The 27060-nt window shown below is 41.9% G+C and overlaps 1 protein-coding gene across 4 annotated transcripts in view; it reads right to left on the bottom strand.

The window, feature by feature from the left end:
* GLIS1 (GLIS family zinc finger 1) overlaps positions 1 to 27060 on the bottom strand; it is a 180097-nt gene that overhangs the window by 72198 nt on the left and 80839 nt on the right. For all 4 annotated transcript variants that reach the window (XM_038144217.1, XM_038144215.1, XM_038144218.1 and 1 more), the window contains 2 exons: positions 25359 to 25557; positions 18351 to 19452 (listed from right to left, as the gene is read on the bottom strand). In XM_038144217.1, the coding sequence (XP_038000145.1) occupies positions 18351 to 19452; positions 25359 to 25557 (1301 nt within the window). The remainder of the gene's footprint in view (positions 1 to 18350; positions 19453 to 25358; positions 25558 to 27060) is intronic.

The raw sequence follows: 27060 nt of genomic DNA, 5'->3' as shown, positions 1-27060 counted from the left end.
TTTTTCCCTGCAAGTGTGTCCAGGTATGTCCATGCAGCACTGCCCAGCTGCCCAGGCAGCTGCTCCATCTCCCATCTCCCCTCCATAATTCAGATGGATGATTTTAACAAAATCTCATGTACACCAGCAGAATATAAATCCCATGCATGGGGGTGGGCACTGCCCCAAGCAGAGTCTCACCAGGGATGGCTGTTGGACACAATATTTATCCCAGACACCCAGAGCCTGCAGCAGTCATCCCTACATGGGTCTGTCCCAGCAGTGGTGCCAAGGCTCGTAATGGGAGAGGCATTTTGTCTTTGTCCCTCTGGCCCAGCCCTGGCAGGCCAGAGCCCTGCTATTCTTTTCTGTACCTTTTCATCTAGGCAGCAGGATGCAGCATTCCAGTGTCAGGGAATCCCTCTCAGAAGGAGGGTTATGCTCCAGTTGTGCAGGACTTCACAAGGACTATGAATTCAGACACTGCAAAAATCATCCCTTTTCAATTCTTTTGGAAGTACGGGAGAAAACAACACCTACTGGAGCTACGGAGACTCATCCCTGCCTCCAACATCACCTGCTGTGTACAGAGGAGAATGAGTACATGAAGATGGCTGCAGGTGAATGACTGAACTCTGACTTGGTTGTGTGCTTTGCACAGTGGTGGGATTTGGCATGTGAAGCACAACCCTGATTCAAGGAATATACATCCCCCTCCTTTCTCATGAACCAGGCTGGGGAAGGAGGTAGAGGCAGTTTGCACACACGCACACATAGATATATATGTATGTGTATGCTTACATATAGACACACATACAGGCACATACATATTTATGCTTTAAAATATGCCCAGAATAAAATACAGTCGTCTGAAAAAATTACTGTATTTTCTCTCCCTTATAGCAGCTGCCAATCCAGCACCAGGCATTCCATCTTTCGTACAGAATTCGGTAAACATATCAATCCAAATCCAAGAGCCATAGCCAAGGTATCAATAACAGTGACATATTATGAAACTTTCATTCCCTTTCCCCCTCCCCTTCTACCCCAGTAATAACTGTCAGGCGATCCTGGCAATTTCACAAGCATAGCAATGATTCAGCTGGCAGATTTCAGTGGATTATTGTGGCCAATTTGGAAAAACACTCTAATAAGCATTACTTTCCAGAAACCAATATAAATCTGGAAGAGGGGATTATTAAACCCAGGGAAACTATAACAAAAGACATTAATTGCATTTTTGGAAGGAGCTTTTGAATTAAATTATTACCTGCTAGTTTATAAGGAAAATATATAGATAAACCCCACTACCGTGACAAGAATTTATTTATACTGGCCACATACACCATAGGAAATTTACATACCAACACTCTGCTCATTTATGGCATTATATAAGCATATGTATATTTTCAGACAATTAGGATTATGTTGTTTACTCTCACATCCACACATATGCACACAAGTGATGGTAAGTAAAGCAAAAGATCAAAGGTAGGAAGGATCACAATGAATTCCAAGCCCCGTGTTTCTGTATTATTATACATTTTAAGGTTTCTAGACAGTCTTACAACAGAATACAGCAGTTTCTTAAAACTACAGGACTTGGAAAGATTTCTCTAACTTGTTTCTAATTTGCTGCTTACATCTGTTTTTTAAAAATCACCATCCTTCTCCAATGTCTGTTGAAGTACACGAGGAGCTTTCTCTTGACACCAGTAAATGCTGGATCAGGCCACTAATACAGAAAGATTAATCACTGCCTCTAACGTCTGTGTCTTTGGGAATTGTGTGAGAAGAACGATGGAACAACCACAAGCCATTTTGGAAGTTCCAACACTAAATGACTAAAGGATTCATCCCACTGTTAAATAACAGTTTTGAAAACAAAATAATGTATTCTTACAATAATATGATGTAACCTCAGATTTTCTTATTTTCCCTCTGCGAGACCGTTAGCTTGTATACGTGTTCTTGACATTTCGTCTGTGTTCTCCTTGTATTTGTCTTTCCAAACATGCAATGAGTAATTCTGGAAGTAAAGGAGAAACTCTCTCCTTTGTCACTGAACTTAATTCCTCAAAGGCAGCAAAAAGGTAGTGTGATGAGCAAATATTTGAATAACAAGGGATCTATACAGCCACAAAAGACTGAAAATGGTCACAAAGACTGCATTTGTTTTGATAACTCAAAAAACAAGAGCTAGGATCTGACACTCCATTATTATTAATTAATAGACCCAGAACAAACACAGGAAGCCAAGCTCCAAAACAAATACTGCGTAGGACACTGCTGCTCAAACCCAAAATACCAGCCAAGGAGGCAACAAGATCAGAAATATCCAAACAAAACACACACAGGGCCTGTGGCTGAGCCACAGAACTCCCACACAGCTACCTGCTGCCTTCCTGAGGGGGAAACAGAGCCCGTGTCCTGAACCCAAACATGATCACCTCCTCTCCTATGCCAAACACCAGCTCTGTCTACCCCATCTCTGGCACTTCCAAGTCTTTAGGCTTCAATAAATGTAAGTGGTCTTCATAGCTCCTTTCCTGTTCTCCACCAGCTCTCTTGAGAGAGTGACCATTAAAAAATCTGTGTGAAAAAAGAGTATTAAAACTCTCTGCTGACCTCAGTAGTTGCCAAGGTCTCCCCACAGGGTCACTGGGGTCAGACAGTCCCCATGGATGCTCACTTTCCCACAGCATGTGCCTCCTTGCCAGCTTAAGGTGATATCATCCAGAGGATACTGATGGGATACAACTAAAACATGGGCCCTAGCACCACTATCCGCTGGCAGTTTTATTAATTCCTGAATTAACTAATATACTGTGCCAATATATAATAAACCATCCTTTTCCCACTAATTCTTACTCTTAATTTTTCATCTCCTGGCTGCCCCAAGACCAAAAATTAGAACAATTTCCATGGGGTAAACTTAGAATTCTGCATCCATCATGAAACAGATAGGGCTGGATTTACAAAGGAAGAAGGGATATAGGAGTTGCTCCCTTTCTTTTCCTTTTAGCACTGCACATTGACCCATTCAGGTAAGGCATGCCCTCTCCTCTTGTCACTTCTCACTTCCCAAATGACCACCGGGCATGTGGTGTGTGATGAATTTGAGGAACGCTTGGCTTTCAGTGGGATATGACTGGCTGTAACAAAAGGCTCCAATGTCTTACTCTGTTTTGCCTTGAACATTGCTCTAACGTGCAATTACCATAGAATTCACTGAGAAAACAAAGTGCCTGGGTGATTCATGCTGCATATTTTCCCTAAACCTGAGCTGAAACCTTCAAAGCCTCCCAAACTGAATCACCAGACTGAATCACCCCGTTTCCAAACGCGTGGGGAGCAGCTCAGAGGTGCTGTACACGGGAGCTGTGGAAAGCACAGCCCAGGAGGGGGAAGACATCCCTCTCTGCAGCAGAACCACTCAGGATTTGGGCAGGGGGATTGATTATTGAGCTCGTATCATTCCAGCCCTGGCTGTGCTCCCACTTGTTTGTGGTCAATGGGAATTCTGCCCCTGCTTTCAGCACAGCTGAAATTTGCCTTTAGGATTTGGCAGAAGCCTGCAGTTTGCAGCTGGGAAGGCTCCACGCAGGTGCACGAAGGATGGAGATCCTGCTCTGCTTGGAGACCAAAGGTGGGGACACTGTGGGGAAGCAGAGGTGTCTCTCCCTCACCAGGTGCTCCAGAGTGGACAGGACAAAGCCAAGTGCAGGTGAGAGAACAGCTACAATTCCACCTGGGAGTGCAATGGCCACGCTGGCTGCACACCCAACAACAGAGCTGACTTCTCATCAGCAAATATTTCTATATTTTTAGCAGAAGAATCAACCCCTTTGCTCTCAGCAAAAGGGCTGAGCCCCTTTTGCTTCCCATCAACCCCTTCTCAGCCCCTTTGCTTCCCATCAACCTCTCTTTCCCTCACATAAGCACAATGACTTGATGGCTAAAATGATGCAGCTATAATTTCTACAATAACATTATGAAACAGTTCTCAAAATTTATCAGAACCAGACTCAGATCATTAACAAACCCACTGTACGCTGATAAATGTTGTAAAGGACTAGGAACGGTGATTTAAAAGCTCAGTGTTCTTCATCCCTCATAATCTAAAACTGGCTGCAATAAGTCCTAGAAATTTGACAGTCTAGATATTGTTGTTTACTTGTAATTCTTTTAAGCTACATTTGCCAGCATTCCGTATTTACCATTTTCTTAAGTATACACCAGTGTCTTTGCATGGAGGGACAGAGTTGAAACAATGAAACATTTTCAGTGCAGCATTGCTACCAAAACCACTCAATTTAATATACAGGTTTGACAGTCTAAGATGTTTTGTCTAAGGTGGCTAATTTGCCCAGGTTTTTTTGGGTTTTTTTTTTTTGTTGCTTGAAATGGGCTCCTGGGCAAAGCATCACAGATTTAGAATGACACACTGCCATGTTTTTAAGGAAAATATGGTTTTGTTTAGGCTACAATTAGATGCTTTCATAATTTTTTTCTGGCAAACCGAGACTGAAAACTCCAGAGTCAATTTGTTTAGTGTGAACTGAAGTAACATCTATCTTGGTAAAGAAAACTTTACAACAAAAGAGCCTTCATCATAATAAGACCTAAGAGCTTTCCTTCTAAAAATGCAGGGCTGCCATGCAATTCTTAACTCACACCAATTCACGAGGCTACGAGCCATGTATTGTTTGGAAGCCATGGGGGTAAATCAAATTATCATGAATGACACTAATGATCCCACACTTGCCTGAACATAATGCACCTTATACAGTCTTGCCTTTAGGGATTATTTTTTATATATACAATTAGTACAAATGGCTTACTCTCCCTCTTTTGTTGACTTTACAAAGAAATGCACTCAGGTACAGAGTCTGCCTTTCCTGGGTTAATTATGGGAACCAAACCAACCGTGCCTACCATGTGAGAAGTCCCCAGGTAATACCTGGGAAAGCCCTGAGTGCAATAAATGGAGGAGCAGATCATAAAATGCATAAAATGACTACCCTCTACTGGATGGAGCCAGAGCAGCTGAGCTGTGACAGCAGATCCTCAAAGCCATGATTTAATGCAACTCCTCTCAGAGTGCCTGGGCTGGGTTTGGGTTTGCACAGCAGTGGATCTAAATGCAGTTGTCAAAAGGAATTCTTGGGCGAGCAGGGTATGCTGTCCTTGGGCAAAGCCAGCATTTCTGCTAAGCACACGTCAATTATAAGCACAACGTACAAAAAAAGTGAAGGTTTTATAATGAGAGAAGAGAACCATCACAGACTTTCAGAAATCCAAATGGTTTCTTTGCCTTGCACTTTTATTTCCCAGCAAAATCAGGCCAGATCCCAGCTGGTAAAAACTGGCAAATTTCCATTAGCCTGTGGGTCATTAACTCTGAAAAAAGGGCAGTTTCAAAACCAGTTTTGTGTATAGTGTTAGTTTCTGTCAGCGTTGCTATAAACAATCAAAATTGAAAGTCTCTGGTATGACTATGATACCCATTTATTTCTCTTGCCATTCAGAGATGTGTTCCAACCCTGATTTTCATAAAACAACTGACACGTATCAGAAGCTATATCTGACAAGCTGAAATATTCAACCCTAACTTCTAAGCTTGCACCCTCCTGTCTACCTGTAAAAATTTATGCGATGGTACCTACCATCACGTAAATTCTCCATGGCAGTGCTTTAAGCTGCTAGAGGGAACAACTCATTCAAAATGGCTGGCGCAAACAAAGAGCAAACAATTGACCAATGTAGGCCCAGATACAGATGTAGCAGAGATGTCTGCAAAGGATCTGGCTTCTTTCCCTCTCCCCATGTTTTTTTTACCATCATCTGCCTGTCGTCCTGTACCTGTGTAGCTCCCACATGCCCAGGGCTCCCTTCTGCAGCCGAACACCGACCCAGCCCCAGGGCTTTGGACACCCTCCACTGCACACCAAACAAGCTGGATCCAGCACTTGAGTTTCACTGCCTGAATTTTGAGTGAGTTGGACCAAGAAACTGCAGGTGAAGCTGCTGCTGTGCTCAACAATCTCTCTCTGCCCTGTTTCACAGCAGAAATAAAGCATCCATGTGTCATGGCACAGAGTTTCTGTCTGGCACAAAGCTCCATGAGGTGTGTTAGCTTTCACTGGAATCAATAGTGAGACTTTCCTTCATGGTGAGGAGAAACTTTTTGTTCTATAAAGGTCAAACCTGGTAAAGGCAAAGCAAAACAAAAGGTATCTTTCTTGGCAAATGGACTCTCTAGCCAGTCATCCCCCACGTCACACCTGCCACTGTGAAATGCAAGCACCTGTTTGTGAGAAGGTCTCAGAGTGTGGCCTGGCAGGACAGTGGGGTCCCAAGCTGTGGGGGTGCTGAGCACCCGGTGCTCTGCATGGGGACCATCCTCAGCTACCTCATAGCAACATCAGCAGGACAAAAATACACAAATAATACAGTCAGAGTGCAGGCATCTGAAGGCTTAAATTGTATCCTTGTGCCTGCTAATGCACTTCCTTCTCTTACACCTAGAAATGCAATAATCTGTGTTCAGAGAGTGGCAGAAATGTGATGTAATTTTGCTTTCAAAATTATTCCCTACAATTTATTTTCCAATTTTGTAAGACAGCTTATGTTACTCATACAGTTGGGCATCTTCTATTTCCACTACGAAATAATTCCACTCTAAAACAGACCTCCTCTTTGGGAAACCTTTAGTGAAAAATTAAATTCTGCTTTGCCTGATTTTGCCCGATCATCCCTACTTGTTTTCTATTCTTTCCTAAACAATCCCTCCCTTTTCTTTTCTCCCCACCCCAGCCTCAGCTTAATTCCTTTCATCTTTCCTTTAAAGACAGTCTCTCTGTCCCCTTAATCATTTTTTAATTTCCCATCCTTTAGGCAAGTGCCAAAGATGTTAAAATGAAAAATGGATGCTTGCCACAAAGGAACAGAACTCCTGTAACTCCAAAACAGTTGAAATCATGAGAACTTGCAGGCCATTACCCCATTATGCGAATGGTATTTTTACAGCACTAGAAATGAAGTAATGCAGCTACAAATATTCATGTTTTAAACGTGCTGTCATTCTAGTGGCCTAGCTACAAGTTGCCTGAGAGGTACTGAGGAAGGCTGGGGGTATCACAGTCCCCTGAGAAGAAGACCCAAGCTTCACAAAGGTTCCTTCCCTTCTGATCCATTTAACTTGGCTCAGTGTTAAAAAGCCTTTCCTTTTGGAAGTCCTAAATTTGCTGCTTTTCAACATCCATCTGGGAGGAGGGATGATGCAGAATCCCTCACCCAGCCTTCCCCATCATGTTCACTGTTACCTCCAATACCTCTCCCTCCAAATTCAGCAAAGTCTCGTCACGCCTGAAAGTATTCCTGAGTGCCTCCTTTCAAAACCTAAACAGAAATGGTCAGTGATCAACTGAGACAACTTTGTCACTTCAGCTCAGAAGCAAGGTGTGCAGGCGGAGGTTTGCTAATCTGAAATGTAAAACATATTATTTATCACCTACCTGGCTAAAAGAATTACTCTGACTAAGCTGGTATGCCCTGATGTGTTCATCTGATGCATGTCTGGTTCCTGAGTGTTGTCAGCTTTTTACTCCTTGGCCTCGAAGACAAAGCATGACCTAAAAATGTTCAGCTGGACCAAAGTACTGTAAACAGGGAACTCTGAGATCACCACGACCATGCAATTAAAAATGTCATTACATTTGAGGATATGCAGGAAAATAAAACCCTGCAAGTAATTGTGGTCTTTAAAAGTATTTTCACACAATCTGCTTTTTTCCCTGATCTCCCATGTCTTTTCTGAGGGGACAGTTTGTTACATGGAGGCAAGTGGGCAACACGTCAAGCAATAGATGTGGTTTTGTTGAGAGCACCCCACACCGAGTCAGGTCTGCTGCTGTTTTGTGAGTGCAAGCAAGTACCACAAGGTATCTATCTCTTGCCAGATCCCTTCTCCCTGCACTACCTGAATGTGTTTTCAGGCATCATGACTTGCACCATTCCAGAAACATCCCCCTGGGCCTTGTTTTATGTAGAGACAGCTTGCTCGAGGTCCGCAGGGAACCGGGTTGAGACTATGTCTCTTTGTGAGGAAAGCAGGGTAATTTCTACAGCTGGCCGGTTCCTGAGCACAGGCAGACAAACGTGGTTGTGCCCAATCTGAAACCAAGGGGGAAAAGGGCAGGATTTGTTTCACATGACTGAAAGATCCTGACTTACAAGCCACAATGTTGACAATACACCTTTCCTGAAAGCAGGGACAGAGAGGCGCTCTGTGCCTCTGGCTGCACTGAAGGATTATTGTAAGGTGGTGCCTGGGCTCAGTGACCCAGATGGCCCCACCAGTTCTGCCTCGTGCTTTCCTTTTTGGAATACTCCATCTTCCTCACTCTCCCGCTGAAGCGGGGTGCAATCATATCAACATGGATACAGCAGATTAGTTTTACAAGGTTCCCACCAGTCTGACATTCATCAGCTTTCTAATCTCGTGGTAACACAATCCCCTTTACAAGCAGGAGCTCGCGCTCTCAGGCCGAGGGCTGCAGGTTAAACTGATACCCTGGTCCTGCATTCCACCAGCTGCTGATTGACTGACCCTGCTCCTGACATTCCTGGGGCCTGGCAGCCCTCCATGCAAGGGTTAAAGGGAAGTTGTAAGCAACGGCTCTAAAACACTTGGAAGAATCTCCTTGAATCAAAACCATTTCATAAAAGGCTCTCTCTGCCAGGCAATAAAATATTTTTTGATGGACTCTTATTTTATCATTACCCATGTAAGAAAAATGTATTGCAAGAATCCCAACACAATTCAGGGAAGTAATCATTTGCAGATTTAGTAGGCATTCTCAATTGGCAAAAATGAAAGATTTATTGTAGGCATGATGAAACAAAGAGCAGTTGTGCAAACTTTACTGAGCTGGATTATGAGAACATGCTTTTTCCATTTCCCACTTTTAAATGCCTTGGATGCAGTTTCAAAAGACAGATCAAGATCAATTATTTAACACTGCAGCTCCACTGTACCTGAGCAGAGGATCTCTTCACACATATGTTATCTGTACACAACAATAAAAGAAGGAGATGGAGGGAAGACACTGATATAGACAGCTACAGCAGACTTTGAAATAAAACTCCTATTGTTCCTTGACTCCACAGTCAGCCAGGGATGTAAATAGAAAAGTCAGGCACTGAAAAATATCTGTGATTAAATGCACAGCTATTTGAAATGCAGCCATTTCTGATTTACCCAAATACAGAAAATACAGGTGTAAGACAGAACACAGGGCACTGAATTCTCTACAATGGTGATGTTTTCTTTGAAAGCCACAGTACAGCTGAATAAAATCACTGTCTTGCACACCTCTACTCATGAGAATAATGTTCTAAAGTAGAAGGGTCTTTCTGGTCGGCAAAGGTGCACAGTCTTACACCAACTTTACAAAATATATGAAAGAGGAAATACTTTGGGAAGGAGGATATCTTTTCCTTGCCTGTTTCACCAGACACTTCATGTGTTCTTTACAATGACACCAGTTTAAACAGGGAGAGAAAGCAGCAGAGTAATTTGTCTTATTCAGCTGTATCCAGAACTTGGGCACAAGAGTTTTCATCACACAGGAAATGCTGTTGGCAGGCAAAAGCTTGAAAGAGCTTTGAGATTCTCAGCAGAAGGAATGATTAGAGATGCAAAATAGCATTATGGGCACATTAAGTTATTGGCCTCAGTACCTCACTGTGATCATTCACCCTCACTGTGCTCCAAAGAAATTTATTTCATTGCACTTGTAAGGAAAAGAACATCCAAGGTGACAATATCCCAAAGTTTTCACGACATTTCAGCAACTCAGTTCCTGGTCTGAGAGGAAGAGGACCTCAACTTCAGAGGTGCAGAGCAGGGCACCTCCAAACAAACCTACCCAAAACCAGGCCTGCTTTTGGAAATAGCTCAGAGTGAGCTGTCAGATGCCAGCAGGTCACATTTTGATACATTTAGCTCAACCAGCACATTGTTTTTTTACCAGGCCCACTGGACTAGTTGCTAAATGAGCCAGCGAAGGTTTCAGAATGTGACCCTGCACTGCGCAATGATGGCTTTTCATTTCTCATCTGATATTAAAGGCCAGCTGCTGCTGGTTTGCCCCAAAGCAACAAACAAATGCATCACATTGAGAACTGAGATAAAACTGCATAAATGACTGTATAAAGTTTTTTATGTGCACTAAATTCCTCTTTCTCCCCCGAGACTACACTATACAGTCTCTCTGTTGCCTACAAATGCAGATTAACATTTTTATTAAATGACACAGGTTTCACTAATACGGAGTATTAAAACGTATTGGCCTAATAAGAAATATTATTAAGTATATCGTTGGCACAGGTTTTAAACAATATTTAATTTTATGGCTTTTTAATTTGACCAAGCCTTCTGCCAGGTGATACAAACTATTTTTCCTTCTTGAGGTTAATCACTGTTCAGAGAGGCTAAATCACTGAGAGTTCTGAACAATTCCTACCACTTTTAATAATCCCCACAGAACACATACAAAGGAATAAAATAAAGCCAAGCACTTAACCTCAAGAACACAAGCACAAATACTTTGTTTAAAATTTTAGAAGTTAACAAGTTCTGCACCAAGCAGCCAAGCTGTCCATCAAATGACAGGATTAATAATATTCAGTGGAAGTTGTTTTTTATAAATTAAATTTCAGGGGGTAAAAATAAAATTAATCTCTCATTGCTTGTAGAAATTCAAATCACTGAATGCACCCTGATCTTCTGGAGACAACTCACCCTCCCAAAATGATAATGGATCCTGCAGAATTATGGTTTTAGGACACAACTGCTGGACACATCTTTGAGGTACTCTTGAGGTGTATTACGGTATTCCTACACGAAACAGGTATTTCACAATTACATTTCCTGCTCTGTTACTCTATTACTAGAGTGGAGAATGTATCTGACGAGTTGAGGGTGTATCACTCATCTTTACTACTGAGCAGATTCAAACAGTGAAACCCATGGATGATTCACTCCAAGGCAGGGGAGACAGCGAGAAAGAAACCTTGTCACACTTTGGCTGCATGGGAAATGGTGAACTACAGAAATCCTGAAGAGTTGGTGCAAATGCAGTGCTTAGAGGCTGGAAAGCCTTTCTCCCTTCCTTTTCTTCAGATGTGATTATTTGATAAAATCCATTGATCTGCATGGCAAAGAAAATGATCTTGTGGTGCAGCTGGAATGAATTGGGAGTTAGGAGTCTGTTTGCAAGATATCTTCAAAAGGTGATGCCTCATGAGAGGTTTATAGGTCTGTGCTGAGACTGGGGTTTGAATAAATCTACATGCAGAACCAGGCCACAGCAGAGCTGGAAATAATTGTGAGCGTCCTAATATGAGAAAGAATCACTACTCGCTGAGTCTTATGGGACAAGAGGATAAAGATAAAAACATGGTATCGAGATGTCATTTTTGTATGCAAACTAGGCAAAGGGAAGGGAAAGGAGCCTAGAAGAAATCTTCCAAAAAAGACCTGGGAGACATGCCTAGAAGTTTGTCTGGCAGCCAGACAGGGCAGGTCACAACTAATAAATTTCACTTTTTGAAGCTGGGCATACTTCAGCCCATATTATCTGACAAAGAGCATGAATGACTTTGCTTGGCGTGGAGGAGCTCTGGTACAAGAGCCCATCCTGTGTGCCACAAGGGTGCCAGCAGCACAGTCCCTGGAGAGAACCACTTTTAATACTAAACTGTTCTCTACTTGAAGATGTTGTCTTTCAATCAGAGCATTGTCAGGTATTTGTCAAAAGCTCAGTGTTTAGTATTCTGACAAATATTTGTGGCTTTGCAGGCAAATGGATCATTTTCCTTGTACTCAAATCAGGTCACAGTTGGAAGTGTGGTGAAAAATATGTGTTTCAGTAGCCAAATCAGAACACTGAAGAATGAAGAGAAGATAAATCAGTCCAGGATGAGCTGAAATATAATTGTTTGGGGACTCTGCTAACAAAATAAAAACACTGAATAAATCAAATGGGAAAAGCTTTTAAACAACAACAAAAAGAAGTGTCTTTGTTTAAACCTTATTCATCCTGAAACAGAAAGTAAAAAATGATGGGTTGAAATACTGAAACATTTCCAAAATAGCACATTGTCTATAAAATGTCAATAGTAACAAAATCCTCTAGTCCTGTTCACTGTCCCCCATCACTTCTTCTCAATGAAGGCAACCCTGATCCACTAATGGTTTTTTCTCAAAGCTCTACTGTGATCCTACTGCTGGTTTGAAAAAACTGGTGGAATACTTAATAAAATGCCTATCATGGAGGATGGAAATGAATATCCATGCTTTTGTCACAAGGCTATCTGTTCCCTAAACCACTATCTGCCTATCACCTTACCTTCAGCAGATACCAAGTATTGTTAGTGGAAATTATCCAACACTGGGAGAACCATAATAGTGGTAATTAATTACTATATCCTATGGCAGGGAGTTTCACGGGGGGAGCGCTCACTGTGATGTGGTGATAGTACTGTTAATACCCCACTCTGTTTCTTATTTAACACACTCAGCAGCAATACCTACACACAGTCACCAGATCTGCACAAATGTATCAGGAAATCTTCAGGATTAGTATGTTTTAAACAGGTCCCAAATTAATTAAATTAAATTAAATTAAATTAAATTAAACCTTGTGGAATTAAACGTTCTCATAGGATAATAAAAGCATGTATCTGAAAGCCTCCTCCATGGAAGTTTCATGCTATACCTCTAACTACCATATTCCATTTCTCAGATCTCTTCAGCATCCTGCATAACATTTTTAAGGCAGACAAGTGAACTTGAAAGCCATTCTGGATTCTGGCAGCAAGACTTGGAATTTACTTCATTTTAATTTATTTAGATTTACGCAAAAAGAACCCCGGCAGTAAGTCAGCCAGACCTAACCCATATCAGACTGCTGGAAAGCAAGAGAAAAGGCAGCCAGTCCAGCTTGCTCAGAGCACAATTCCACCAGGTCCAGCATCCTGTCTCATTCTTCTATCAGCCTGATAAAGCAGATGCACATCACACAAGCCCAACAATCCCAGGACCAAACTGGGAGGCTGATATTCTTTCAGGAAAACCCTGGCAGTTCCCCACTCTGCAGCCCAGCTCAAGGCAAGGTCTCAAGCCTCCAAGGGCAGTGCGGGGCCATTGCACTGTCCTCATTTGCAGTTCTGTCCTGCTGCTCTGGAACACAATCCCATTCAAAATGGAATCTGGGCCCAGTGAATTTCTGCTGCTTTTGCTCTGCAAGATCTGTTACTGTGGAGCTTTCCTGTGGGCAGACACGAGTTCAAATTCACCAGCTGGCTGGGCATGAGCTGAGAGAGAGCCAAGCCTAAAGCCTGTTGCTGGCCTGCCCTCCAGTGCTGGGGCAAGCTTAAACCCATTTGTACTGCCCTGGAATCTGCAGTGGGCTTTGTAAACAAACAAACATTGTGTTCCACAAAACCACTGAATTGCTGTCTACTCCACTAATCAGAGTGTTTTGAATGCTGACGTTCCTTGACAGTATCGGGAAATGCCATCAGAGACTTAATAAAAAGAAAGATCTCTGGTGAGGCAGCTTTGATAGAATGGATGTTTCCTACTACTGACTTCAAAGGAAAGAAAGTGAGCCCAATAATACTGTTGTTCTTTTAAAGCACTTCTTTGGCATTGGCGCATGACACCCTCCACTCCAAAAGCTGAAAACACTTTCCAGACTTCCACAACATTCCCTCGGAAACTCATTGTTTAGGTGAAGTAACTCACAAGCGGATAAGCTGCTGCATGCAGACCCATTTTCCCCACAGATGTAGGGCTGTCCCTGAGACTCCTCTGTAGCTGTAGCCCTGTAGAGATCTCATTTCCCTCCCTGCATTGCTGGACACGCACTCCCCATGGACTGCAGACGGCATCAGACTCGCCATCTACTGAGAGCAGAGATGCCACACTGGTTTCCTCAGAAACAGAAGCAATAATACTAATCTGCTCCACAGGCATTCTCCTGTATTCCCAATAACCAGGATGCTGCCCGTGAACTGTTACAGATGCAGCCAAGCCTTCTGATGAAAGCTCTCACACACTCACATCATGTCAAACCACCTGCGTCAGAGACCTGCAGTGAAAAATTAACAGGAAGTTCAGCCAGAGCCCAATCTTTTGTGCAATCTGTACAAAAATCTGTTTCACCAGTAAATTGCAAATTGTTAGTTTGTGTGAAATGGTGATTGGAACGGAAGATCTGCCCTGGAATGCTGGAATTGCCTAAAGACACCCTTAGGCAAGTTACTTATCTTCTCTGTCTCAATTTCCCCATGTTTAATGCAGTACCTATGGTGTCTCAGCCTTAGGGACTCAAAAGAACTGACTACAAACAGCACAGGTGCTGAATTTCACTGTGTACAATACAGCACCCAAATAATCCCATTCAGATTCCTCCCAAGCTGAGTATGCTGAATATATACATGAAAAAAAGATTCTGCTTCAAAGTCTTAACTCTCTAGGCAAACACAGAGAAACAGGTCTAGAACACACAGAGGAGGCATTTGTTTCCTTGAAATACAAAAACTAAAGACATTAACCATAAATGTTATCCCTGTCCAGCTCCTTTCAGGGATGTCACATACATTATGATAGCCAATTTCTATGAACACTAATTACACCTGTAGCAACTGCATGAAGATAAATCATTTACCTCGATCCTGTCTGGGGAGGCCCCTGAGCTCACATGAATGCAGTGATGGGAACATATTTTCTACTCGTTATGAAGCCACAAGAGCACAAGAGGGTAAACTAATAAGCCAAGTACAGATTTGTCCAAATCAAACAATTCTAGACAACTAAATGAGCAGCTCTGTATTTACATTTGCAAGCAGAGGCTTAAACCAAGGATGCAGTATCTGGAGATCAGCATGCTTCTACTCACCAAAGTATTCGAAGAACTGAAAGGCAGCAAAAGATGCAGCTATGAGAAACTTTTTCTCTTCCTTTTTTTAAAATAAAAACCATTTAAGCTTGCTAATTTTTGCTGTCTCAGACAATCAAAATTCCAATTGTCTGGGACATCAAATCTAAAAAAGCATGAAATTAATCTTCAGAAGTTAAAGTCTTAAAGGCATTGCATCATTATTTTTGTTGGATATATTTTTGATTATAATGCAGATGAACCCCAAATTTAATAAAACTAAAATAACATGAGTTAAGTATGAAACATAACAGGATATTGCAAAGAGATTAGGTAGTTTCCTTTAGACTACTTGCAGAGCCCAAGGAAAAACCAAACTGAAGGACACAATGATGAGAAGGCACCACTTAATTAGAATATTTAACAAAATATGAAAACAGAATACTCATAGTACCAGCTCTGGCAATGGAACACAGTGAGCAGAATATGGACCCAAAACATCAGCAGTGCTCCACACCAGATCCCGTTCTGCCTGTCGCCTGTCTGTAGCAAAGAAAGAAGCAGGATCACTAAATTCAAACCAGCTGCAACGATGAGAGTGTTACAGTTGGACTGAAGGAGGCTTACCTCATGAAAGTATTGTGGAAACTGCTGTTGGAAAGATAATAAAAGGATTAACTGCAGTTTTAGTGAACCATTTACTTTTCAATCAAAATGTCTCATGTATTTCCTGTTCTCAAGTAGCTTGAATTCCAAAATTCCTTTGTCTATTACAGTACATAGTAGCAAAGCCTGTCATAAGAAATTAATAATTTTACATGGAAAAGTACTTTTATGTATGAAGGCGGGGTGCTGTTCACTGTTAGCTTCTCCTGAGCAGTGCAGTACCTAGTCAGGCAGTAATCTTACAGGCAAGAGAGAAATCGAGGGCTTAAAAAGAAAGTACAATGGCTAATTGTGAACAGCAAAAGAATATCTCCACCACAAATACAAGAGATGCAAAGTTGCTTTAACAGAACTACAGCAAAAACAAAACGAAATCTCAGACCTCTACAGACAGAATGAATTGCCTTCTTAATTTGAGGGAATAACAGCACAATTATTACCACATCAAAAGAAAAGCCATCATTTAAAATGAGGTGACATCACTGCACAACACGACACTGCACAGCAACCCCTGTTCCATGTGGAATGGAATTCACTGGGCAAATAATCCCCACTTGATATTAGTAACTTCAACGAGCTGTGCTGCAGCTTTGGATCCTGCCCCTGCTAGATCAAGCTCTTCTCAGAGTAGAAAAACTAAATTTGCAAAGAAGACATGGTTTCTGTGTATTCTCTTGGATCCACTTCCCTCCCTGCAGAATTCCTGACTGCAACATTCAACACACGACACCTCTGTGGACAGTGGATGGCTCTTACTCTGGGAAGAGAAGAGTTAACTCCAAGTGGAGCAAAGTGGAGCTCCCAGTCCTGATTGGGCTGTTCCATGTATGGGAACAACTACAATATCTGCTCCAGTAAAAGAGATCTTTATATGACTACATGCCAAGGCTATATAAATATGACATAAAGGCTGTCTGCCATATCAGATGCAGAGGTTTTTCCAACCTATCCACAAAACCCTGATGTGTTATCAAAAGCTGGCACTTTACTGCAGATGACATTAATTGAAAGTATGACATTTTTAGCATTTACCAAGATATTACAGCATTTCTCTGGTTTACCAAGTTTTCTGTAGGAATGGGAATGTAACATTAGAAATCTGCCATACAATACCTGTTAAATAGGCATTTTTCAGGAAAAGAGACAGGTTCCCTTATCCACAGAGTCTACTGATCTTTCAGCACCACAGGAAACTAATCAGGGCTTCATGTTTTAAGTATGCTTTCAATTTACTTACCTACACTTTTGTTTGGAAAGAAGCAAACTTGCATTACCCTTTAATAATTTATAACTAAAAGAGATCTATTCAGGGGAAGCTAAATTCATTTGTACATTTAGAAAACGTCATTGAGCTACTTCCAGAATAGAACCACTCAGTTCTTGCTTTCAAAGCAAAAAGAAACATGTAAGTCTTAGAGTGTTTCCATTTTATCTTGGACAATTTGATGGTATTCTCTAAGTATGTGCACTCCAAGTATGGTGTTCTCTAAGTATGTTTCCAGTATTATCTAAGGGAATAGCCACTAAACAGTGCAGACATTAAGATAATGCTTTTCACTTATCCAATGGAAGTAAAAAGATAATCAGGACAATCACTCACAGAGAAAATTTTTCTCTACAACACATTTTGAATACTCTTGTTTTCTTCCTTCTCCCTTCCATAACCATCACAGGCCTGAAAGCTTTTTCTACAAACATTCTTTCCTATTCCTCCACAGAAAGCTACAGCTTACCATGGAAAAGTCTGTCATGATCTAACATCCTTACAAGCATTTTCCATTGCATCATGCTCCGATCAAAACAATAAAATAGACATATAGCTGAAAATGCTGCCTATCAGGAACCCCAACCTGCTGCCATAACCATTCCCTTTGTCTGCACTTTTTTGTGCGTGTGCATGCGTGCACACGCGTGTGGCTGTTACAAAAGCGACTTTCCAAATTTCATGGCCCAATTTGGAAGCTTATGTCAAACTTGTTTTGCTTCATCTGTTTCAGTCAGGGTCTTATATCATTGTTGTTTCAAACATGTGGAAAGCTTAATGGAAGTCATTAACTTTTATTTTAGTTTGGCCATATTGTCATCATGGTGGGCAGATGCAGAGATGGTGTTATTCCCAAGATCCTCTTTTTGGAACACTGCTGTTGTTTACATCTTCTTGATCAGAGGAGAACAATGGTTTTTACTTATTTTTAAAGCTCTGTTTTGCAAATTAAAAAAGCCCCTAACAACCTTTGAAAATGTAATTAAATGTATTCTTTTTAGTCTTTTAACTGTTTAAAATCCTTTAAAAAGTTTCTTTCTTTTGTCCAAACTACATTTGAAGCTTTTGCACTTACAACTCTATGGGTTATTGTTCAGCTGAAGGAATGAAAAGAATTTCATTAGATGTGTTTTATGTTTCTTGATTAAAAATGTCACCCGAGGCTCAGTGACTTTGTTTTACGTTAAATGACGGCTGCGTGCTTTGATCATCACTTTATTAGTGGTTTAATGAATATTAAAAAAACAAAGCGCTGTATTAAAAGTTAAGCTCTCATATAAGGAAACCCAATCCCTTTTCCAAGAACTACAGTATTTCTTACTCAATCATTTCCTTCTAGATTAAGGTTTTCTCCGATTCCCCTTTAGCCTGCTACAGACTAAGTTACATGAAAGCACAACAATTATATTGGAATAAGATCGAAGAGAGAGCGAGAAAGACAGAATAGCAGCTATGTTTCTATTCAAACAAATATAATCCAGACTTACCATGCACTTGTTTGGTTTTTCTCCAGAGTGAACCCTCATATGAATCAGCAGTTTGTAACGAGCATTGAAGGGTTTATAGCGGCGGACACAGCCTGCCCAGAAGCAAGTGAAGTCCTCTCCTTTCCTCTGGTCAATGTGAGTCTTTTCTATGTGTCTGACCAGTTCGTCTTGTTGGTCATAAGTGGCACTGCAGTCAATCCACTGACAGACCTGCTTGCCACCGCTGAGGTCCTGCTCATCGCCGTCGCTGGGCTGCAGGGACTTGGGAGACATGGAGGTGTTGAGGTGAGGCAACGTCCCTGGGGTCTGGCTGAGCTGCTGGTGGAGGTGGTAAGGGGGAGGCAGCCCCTGGTGATGGCGAAAAAGATCAGCAGTGGAGGAATAATCGTCAGCCGGTTCTTGTTTTAAGAAACTCACCTTCTGGGTGCCGTGCGAGGAGTTCTGGTGAGGAAGGCTCGTGCCATTCATCATAAGGCTGAGGCTGCCATTCTCCTCGACTTGCTGCATTTGTATCTGCTCACAGTCACCTCTGTCACATTCAGTGGAAAGAGGTACAAGACATGCTGGAGGGGAGGGAATACTGCAAGGGTTTCCAGGCTGAGAGCAAGACTGGGGCTGAGAGGATTTTTGAGCACTGTGATGACTGATCTCCACAGGATGAGAGGAAATGCCAGCTGAGTTAGCTCGCAGTCCATTCACACAGGTGACCAGTGACGTCTGTGACGTGCGGATGATCGCTGTAATATCGATTCCTTCGGCTGAAGACGGCACGACAGAGATGCATCTCTTCTTCAGGTTGCTTGTTTGTAGCCTGGCCGAGTGCTGAGGGGTGCCAAGTGACAAAGGACCCAGGGAGGAGCCGTGTTCATTATTAAACAAGTAGGATGAAAGTGAATTTGTAAAGCTATTATTCATTAGGTCTAGTTCAGGATGCAGACTACTGGAGGCTCTCAGCTCCATCCCCTCTGTAATCCTCCTATGTGTGGAAGCCTCAGACAGAACCTTATAATCACTGGGGCATTCTTGTTTAATGTGCTGAGCCGAGTGACTTCCATTCAGGCATGGAGCAGCAGAATCTACTGAGTCTTGAAACCTGGGTGACCTGCAATACAGTTTTCATTAAGCATCGCTAACCACCACAGGGTTTATGATTTTTGCACAAGACACAACACTTGTTAAGCCTGCAGAATGGAAGCATTTGCTCTATGCTGATGTTGCCCGTCTAATGCAGCAATTACACCAAAAAACCTGCAATGTTTCCTCTCCAACCTGTGTAAAGACAGCATCGTTTTACACGGGATTAATCTGACACACTGGGTTACACACGGAACAGAGAGCCTTCACTGCTACAGGCAGCTCATCAATCACAATCGAGGCTTTCAGTGCATAATAGATTGGGCAAAACAATAGCTGAGAATGAAGTTTGAGAACTTTGGGCATTTTTGAATTATTCAAATATTGTCATTTTCCTCAGAGCACACTGGGAAAATGCCTTGGCATTCTTGTTGACACAAAAAAGTCTAGCTGAGCTTTGCTTACATGTTAGAGACATGCTTTCCTTTGCTAAATTAGAAAAGGAGCCAGATCACTGAAGAAAAAAGGAATACAGCAAAAGAACTGCTTGCTTTCAACCAGCACTCCAGAATCAATGAGAGAACAGCTGAGCATTTACTTCCACAAAATAAAAAGTTCACAGCCAGTAAATTTAAAATGGCAGCCTATGTACTCCCATCTCCATTTTTCATAATAAAGAGTGCATGGGACTGTAAATCACAGTTCTGTTTTGCAGAAGTGATTTTTCATCATTTTTCATGTGTGTTGAATCCATTCATTGAGGAAGCAGAACTCTGAGGAACTCCACAAAAGACTTTTCAGAAAAGCACTGCATTAAGAAACATTTCCTCCTAACGTTTTCTTCCAAGCAGTTAGCAACTGGTTTATGGCTTAAAATAAAACATTTTATCTCAGCTATAAACATTTACTGTGGATGATCCAACTGTGTGCTTTTTCTTAGGAGCAGAGGGTGTTCCTTACATATCCCTAAAGCATGGAAGGGTTTAACCTATGGCTTCATCGTGCCAGACCAAGGAGAGGAAACAGTACATCTGTGAGCAGGAAAGCTGTACCTGAGCTAATAAACCCTCCAGAGAAGTGCCCCATGGCTCTTAAGCTGACATGTTCCACTTAAATGAATTTTATGCTTTTATGATGCTAGCAGCACAAAAGCTGAAGAAAACCCAGCCATTTGGCAGCCTGTGTGTGACACCACAGCTAAGGCAGGTCTGACACATTTTAAAGCATGAAACACATGTGCTTAAAAGTATTTTGGACATTTATAAACTAAACTATGAAGCTGCTGAATAAACTGCATTTATTTTATACTTTAGATGATTTTATCACTATTATTTCCATTAATCCATCAATAATATTAAGATGGGAAGCTGGGATAACTTTGAAAACTTCCTTAGTAATAGCTCTCAAAAGAACTAAAAGGGATGGAAAAAAATAACAACAATCAAAAGCTTCAAAAATACTTCCCTCCCATGAAATTAAGGCTGTCAAAAATTGGCACCTATCCGAGGCACACCACTGGGAACACTGCATTCACTACTGACGGGTTTCTAAGTTCCAATAGGGCTTAATGTAAAAACCCCTTTAAGATTATGAGAGATGTTAAATTCCCCACCATTCACTGATACAGAAAAATCAGATAATTCGTTTTCCACCAGAAAGTTTAAAACAGTACATTAAAAAATTGTAGAGGTTTCCATAAACCATTGTTTATAATTTCTCCCTTTAGGTTTGCACAGTTGGTCTCTGGATAAACGTAAAGCACCTGCTTCTGCAGATGGCAAATTTATATTTTAAAAAACCAAACCAAACAGCATTCATACATTATTTTTTAACATGTACAGAACCATATGTCTGTAAAATATGTGGCATAAGTATACTTTTATTGCACATGTTTGGGAAACCCTGCTCTGTTTGCTCAGTGAAGGAGTGGCGTTTTAAACTCATTCTGAGAAAGGCTTTACAGCATGCCATGCCAGGCACAGCATTTCCTATTACTTGGTTTCTGCTGTACAAAATCTCTTCTAAATAATTCAGTTTGTATCACAGTTTAGTGGTCCCAAAGCCTCAGGCTAAAGTAAACTCAACACATTTCCTACATCATATAAAGCTAACCCAAGCCTTACATTTCAGCCTGTGATAATTTGTGTTGTATTATTAAGCTTTATGTAAAGCTCCCATCTTGCCAGAAATCCATGAGAGAAGTTTGGTTTTTGATTAAGGTGGAGTCAGTGCAGTGTACCTGCAGGATGGACACAAACATCCCTGTCCTGAGAAATACTAGGTTTCCAAAATCCTCGGGAACAGTGACCTTTCCAGCAGAGGATCTTAGTCAGAGTCAAGACTGTACTCATATGATATTGCAGTGCAGATTCTGTGACACACAAAAGAGAGTTTTGAACCACAAGGCAAGCTGGAATGCCTTACTTCAAAAGCAAATGAGATGAGGGCACTAAAGTCCTGCTTCCCATTGCCACAGATGAGTCTTATCCATTCTCTGCCTACAAAATGATAAGCACGGGCTGCTTTTGTGCAGATCAGAACCAAGTCCTCTCCAGGATCTGCAGTTTTCTCTGTAGCACTGTACATTTACATACACTATACATCCCATGTTAGTTAATTCTGCTGGGAGAAATCTGACATTTCTTCAATTTCCTGATGTTTGAGTGCTGGGGTACCCGATGTCAAGGTGCATTGATACAAAATTCCTGTATTCCTGGCAGAACTTTGCCATCCCTATTCTAGGGAAAGCCCTGCTCATTTCTCCCTGTCCTGGCTGGGGGTGGAAGGGAGAAGGGGCACAGAAACAAAACCAATGCAGGAGTGACACAAGGGGTCTGGCACCCAGCTTGCAGGGTGGCTCCCCTTGTACCCACTGACTCTTTGTCCCTGGCATCTTGTTCTTACAGCCACAGAGCAGATTCCAGGCCTGGTACCCACAGGCTGTGCTGGCTGTAAGGATTTCACAACCTCTGGACAGTATCCAAATATAAATAAAAATGCATATGATATAAACAGGTAAGATGAGAAGGACAAAGGAGAGCAGGGCAGTGCAACGAGCACCATGGACACACGGATCAGCATGAGCAGCTCTGCGGGGGCTTCCAGATAAGCAATGCTGGAAAGACAGTGGGGTCAGCAGAAGAAGATACCCCACAAACCTCCCTTCAGAGGGAGCATCCACACACCAGGGATGGACAGTCTAAGGGAACAGAACTGCCTCTGAAGCTCATGAAAGCTGAGTGTAAGGCCTTTGAAGAGTAACAGCAGCCTCTCAGAGGATACTGAGGCAGTGTTTCCTAAGAGACTCCCTTACGTGGTAATTGGAGCCAGAGCACGAGGCCAGTAGCACCACGCCAGAGGCACTGCAGTTCCCAACTGCCCTCAGAGGAAAAGATGACTGTATCTGAAATCTCCGGATTATTTACAAAACATACATGCCTTCAACTGCCACTGGAAATGTGCACCCGGTGATAACTGACAGTTTTAAAAAGCTGGAGGGGATTGTTCTGCTGCACATCCAGGGACCCCGTGCAACACTATCCGAGTGCTCTGATGTCCTCCCTGGGTTTTACACGCCGAGCACTGAGCGCAGTGTGGGCGGGTTTGCCGTAGCTGATAATGGATTATTTGACAAAAGGCCAACATTAGCTGTGTGCTGCCTCCAGTTGTGGTGAGGAAGGTATTGGGACTCTTCCAGTCCCACACACATTGCATCCACAGATAGAATGCAGCAGCAATTATGCTGCACAGCTTAAAAGTTATTCACTGAGTGGGGAAAAGGGGCCAGGAAGAAAAGGGATCATGATTCTTGGACTAAGGCAGTCATCCCTAGAATACAGTTTCCGAGGGAAAACAATTTCAGGGAGAAGCTGAAGGAGATAGCAAGTTCCAGTGCATTTAAGAGAAAAAAGGACAAAGACAATCAAAACCCCAAATGCTAAAATAAGATTTTTGATTGCTAGGGGAGGTGCTCCCTGGTTTGTTTGGCTTTTCCCTAGAAATTCAAAGTGGCTCAAAGTTCTGCCCAGCGATACTGTTTGAATTTATGTCTCCCTTTATTTCTGTGCTCATCATTAGAGCTGGCCAGAACAGGCAAAGAGAGTTTGCCCTGATGTCCATGTGCTCCAATATCTGACAATTGCAGCCCTAATTCTCTCATCCATTTTCTGATGAAAGCTGAGATCTGGGGAGGCACAGAGCACCCTTGGCTCCCCCTGACTTCACTCCTCTCCTGAGCATCACTCACAGCTCAGTGACTTCTGAGTGACTTCATTCTCCTGCTTTCAGTCCTTCAGGGAAGGACCTTGTTTTCTGTTACTTGCTTGTCAAGAATCTTCAGCATCACAAACAACATGAAAAGAAATGGTCTGAAATGCTGTCCACCTTCTCTCAAATGCCAAGGTTTTGGCCCTGTGCCATGTGTCCCATGAAAAGCATGTGATATAAGGAGACACTGTGTCTGTGAGGACCACAGAGCAGAGCTGGCCACTGGCTTCATCTTGCAAATCCCATGCACACAAATGCACTGTTAGCCAGGTGGACAGACAAGCAGAGCATGACCAGTGGGATACAAAACAATCTGTAATGTCCTTCAGGATATTCTCCAAACATTCCCAAACTGAGAGGCAGCAGAGTCTCAAGGCTTTAGACCATGCCACAAAGCAGAGGGAGGGAGTCAGGCCCATCACCTGCTACTTTCTCATGTTATGCAGTCAACAATCCTTTATGTTGTTCTGGGAATCCTCTTCCAAATGGAGGCTGGAAAGGGTTCATATTTCTGAGGATGGGTACAGTGATGCCAGGTATGAAGGCATCTGTCATTTCCTCATTATAAAATTTACAAAAAGGTTCAAAAAGATCTAAGCAGAGTATTCTCTTCCTCCTTTTGTTTGCTCCTGCCCTAATTATCTTTGTTTTATAATTGTCCTCACTGACAGAATGAAAAAAAAAAAAAAAAGGTTGGTAACTGCCAGTCCCACACTGAGCCATAAAGAAACCAGGAGGGAGCAGATTTACATCCAGCTGCAAAGACATCCACAAATCCTTGTGGCAATAGGGGATCATTGTGTTGTGGCATGGATATTATTTATCCTTTTCAAACAAACAAGCAAATAAACATGTAAAAAAGCCTTTCCACTTGCTTGCCACATTACCGTGCCTCTTTCTCCTGAAAACACAGATGTTTTTAACCCACTAGTAAATTGTAAAGGGGAAGCAAGGCATGAATATGTATAATAAAATCAGGAACAGTCGGATTTTCAAGATGAAGCTGTAGGCCATATTTCCCCTTCCTATGACTATGGAAATTTCAGAGCCTGATAGGTCCATCCACGGAGTGCCAAATATTCCAAGTACCTAAGATAAAGGCTGCAACTTAATTGAGGCTTTTCTTTTCTACAGCTCTTCAAAAAGGTCAAGATTATTCCTATTACATCCACTGCCAAAAAGCAGCATAATTAAAATAGATGGATAGATTTTAATTTGTAGCAGGTTTCTATTCACAATGGATTTCTGTTTAGGGTACTTGTTTAAAATCTGGTAATGTTAAATTTGTAACAACAACAAAAAATAATGGAGTTCTGTGTTTTCATATAATTAATTTATAGCAAATGTTTAAATAGAGATTCTGTTCATAGCATATCCAACTACAGTGTATATATCAAAACCAGAGACCAAATTTTCACATTATGGCCTTAAAAGCAAAAATCAAGGATGTGGCTGTATGGGAACTCTGCAAATACTTCATTAAGGGAAATGCTGTAGAAATAGAAGCGGCACTGGCTTCCTGTAGGTTTGATGGTGGCATGCCAAATCACTGTGTGGGGGATGCTGGGTCGGGTGTAAGTATCATCCCTGCCTCCCAGGCAGTAATTTGGTGACACCGTGGCATTGGGGTGGAGCCAAGGCATGAGCTGGTAAAACCCGGAGCGGTACCTGAGATCCGAGTGCGCCAAGTTGAGCTGGCCCACGTGCAGCAGCCTCTCCCGGGACAGCGCGTGGTCTCGCACCAGGGAGTTCCCCGTGTGCAGGAACAGACCTTGCCTGCACACAGGCACCGAGCTACTCGTCATCTCCATGTCCATCATGTTCTTCTTCTCAGAGATCAAATTACAGTGACTGTAGCCACCGTTCACTGTCAAAAAAGTAAGTAAAAGAAAGATAAGGTTTTGACTAAGAACTCTCTCCACTGACAACTTTGTAAACTCATTTTGGACTGGCTTGCAAAATTCTCATTTTTACAACAAGGCAGTGGAAATGAAAGGATTCACAAGGAAACAAAAATTAATAGCCAAGGAATTTGGATCCGGGGTTGTTTATTTCTCATCGTACAGAAATGAAGCATCTTCTGGCCTGCACAGTCAGTTGTATTCAGTGGGTTTGGACTGAGGTGTTTAAGATCACTTTGGATGCCTTTCAGCTTATAGTGGGTCTTTCTGACTATCAGTTCTGGCCTACTTGTAACCATGACATAAATTATCATTATATCATCTGGAGTCTACAACTCCATCAGGCTTTATTCCATTCCTCTTCTGGCTTTATCACATCATAATTTAACTCACTTCAGGGTCAATACCTACCTTAGCAGGATTTCTGACTGTTAGCTGGAGTAGATGAATCACATTTGAAGGGTATCTAAATACACTGTTGAACACTGTGAATAAGTTTTTAAAGGCCACACCACCAAGAGAAGATGGTAAATCAATCATATTACAATACCCAATTCACAGTTCCTCCCTTTCCAACAGCAGAATTACCTGGAATACAGTCAAGATGTATCTTCCCTCCAAAATACTATAGATCCTTTTTAAGTGTTTAAGATTTATACCGGACTTGTAATAAAACACTTTCTTTCATTCCCCAAATGACACAAGTCTGAAATTCATTAGGGCTTTCTAAATATGTACTTTACCAATTTTATCATATTATCAAAACATAGAAACTTGAAGCTTCCACCAAAGCTCAGCAATACCAACTGTAGCACACACTGATACCTGTTTGTGTGAAGACAGAGATTTCCTAGAATAACATGAACACTATCCCTGTGCTGTCAAAAATAATTATCTTCTCTTGTAGCTGTCAAATCAGAGAAAACATTCGCTCCCTGCAAAGGAACAGAACGCTTATGCTAAATCCATGAAATTCTGCGTTTCAGCCAATCCATTTGCCTTCACAAAGTACCTTACAGATTAATTAGTATGAGCTAAAAATTTCTTGCACAACAGTGCCCTGAGTGAAGTTGCACTTGCACCAAAGCCTCTGAAATGTGCTCACCACATGTGAGCTGGAACAACGATGGACAAGGAACAACACCAGCAGCTCGTGGGTTTTTTCCCCCAAAGCAACTAAAAAAAGAACTGTGAGATTATCTCCAAACACAGACAACCCAAGTGTTCAAGTGTCCAAGCACATGTGAAAGCGAATTCATTACCTCTGAAAAAAAGGGAAAAAATCCACTTTACACCACTTTAACTGAGAACAGAATCTGGCCCTTTGACAACTGGCTGTTCTATACAATATTAATATCACTGGCTGGCACACATAAGATTTAAGCACTTTCCATGTCTGGAACCAGATCTCTTCTTTCACTGGTATCGAGGGGCCTTTAACCTACATTCTGTAACTTACCAGTAACAGA

Source organism: Motacilla alba, chromosome 8, assembly GCF_015832195.1.
Source record: "Motacilla alba alba isolate MOTALB_02 chromosome 8, Motacilla_alba_V1.0_pri, whole genome shotgun sequence".
In the NCBI taxonomy this organism is placed as follows: domain Eukaryota; kingdom Metazoa; phylum Chordata; class Aves; order Passeriformes; family Motacillidae; genus Motacilla; species Motacilla alba.
This window is presented reverse-complemented; position numbering and strand designations above follow the sequence as displayed.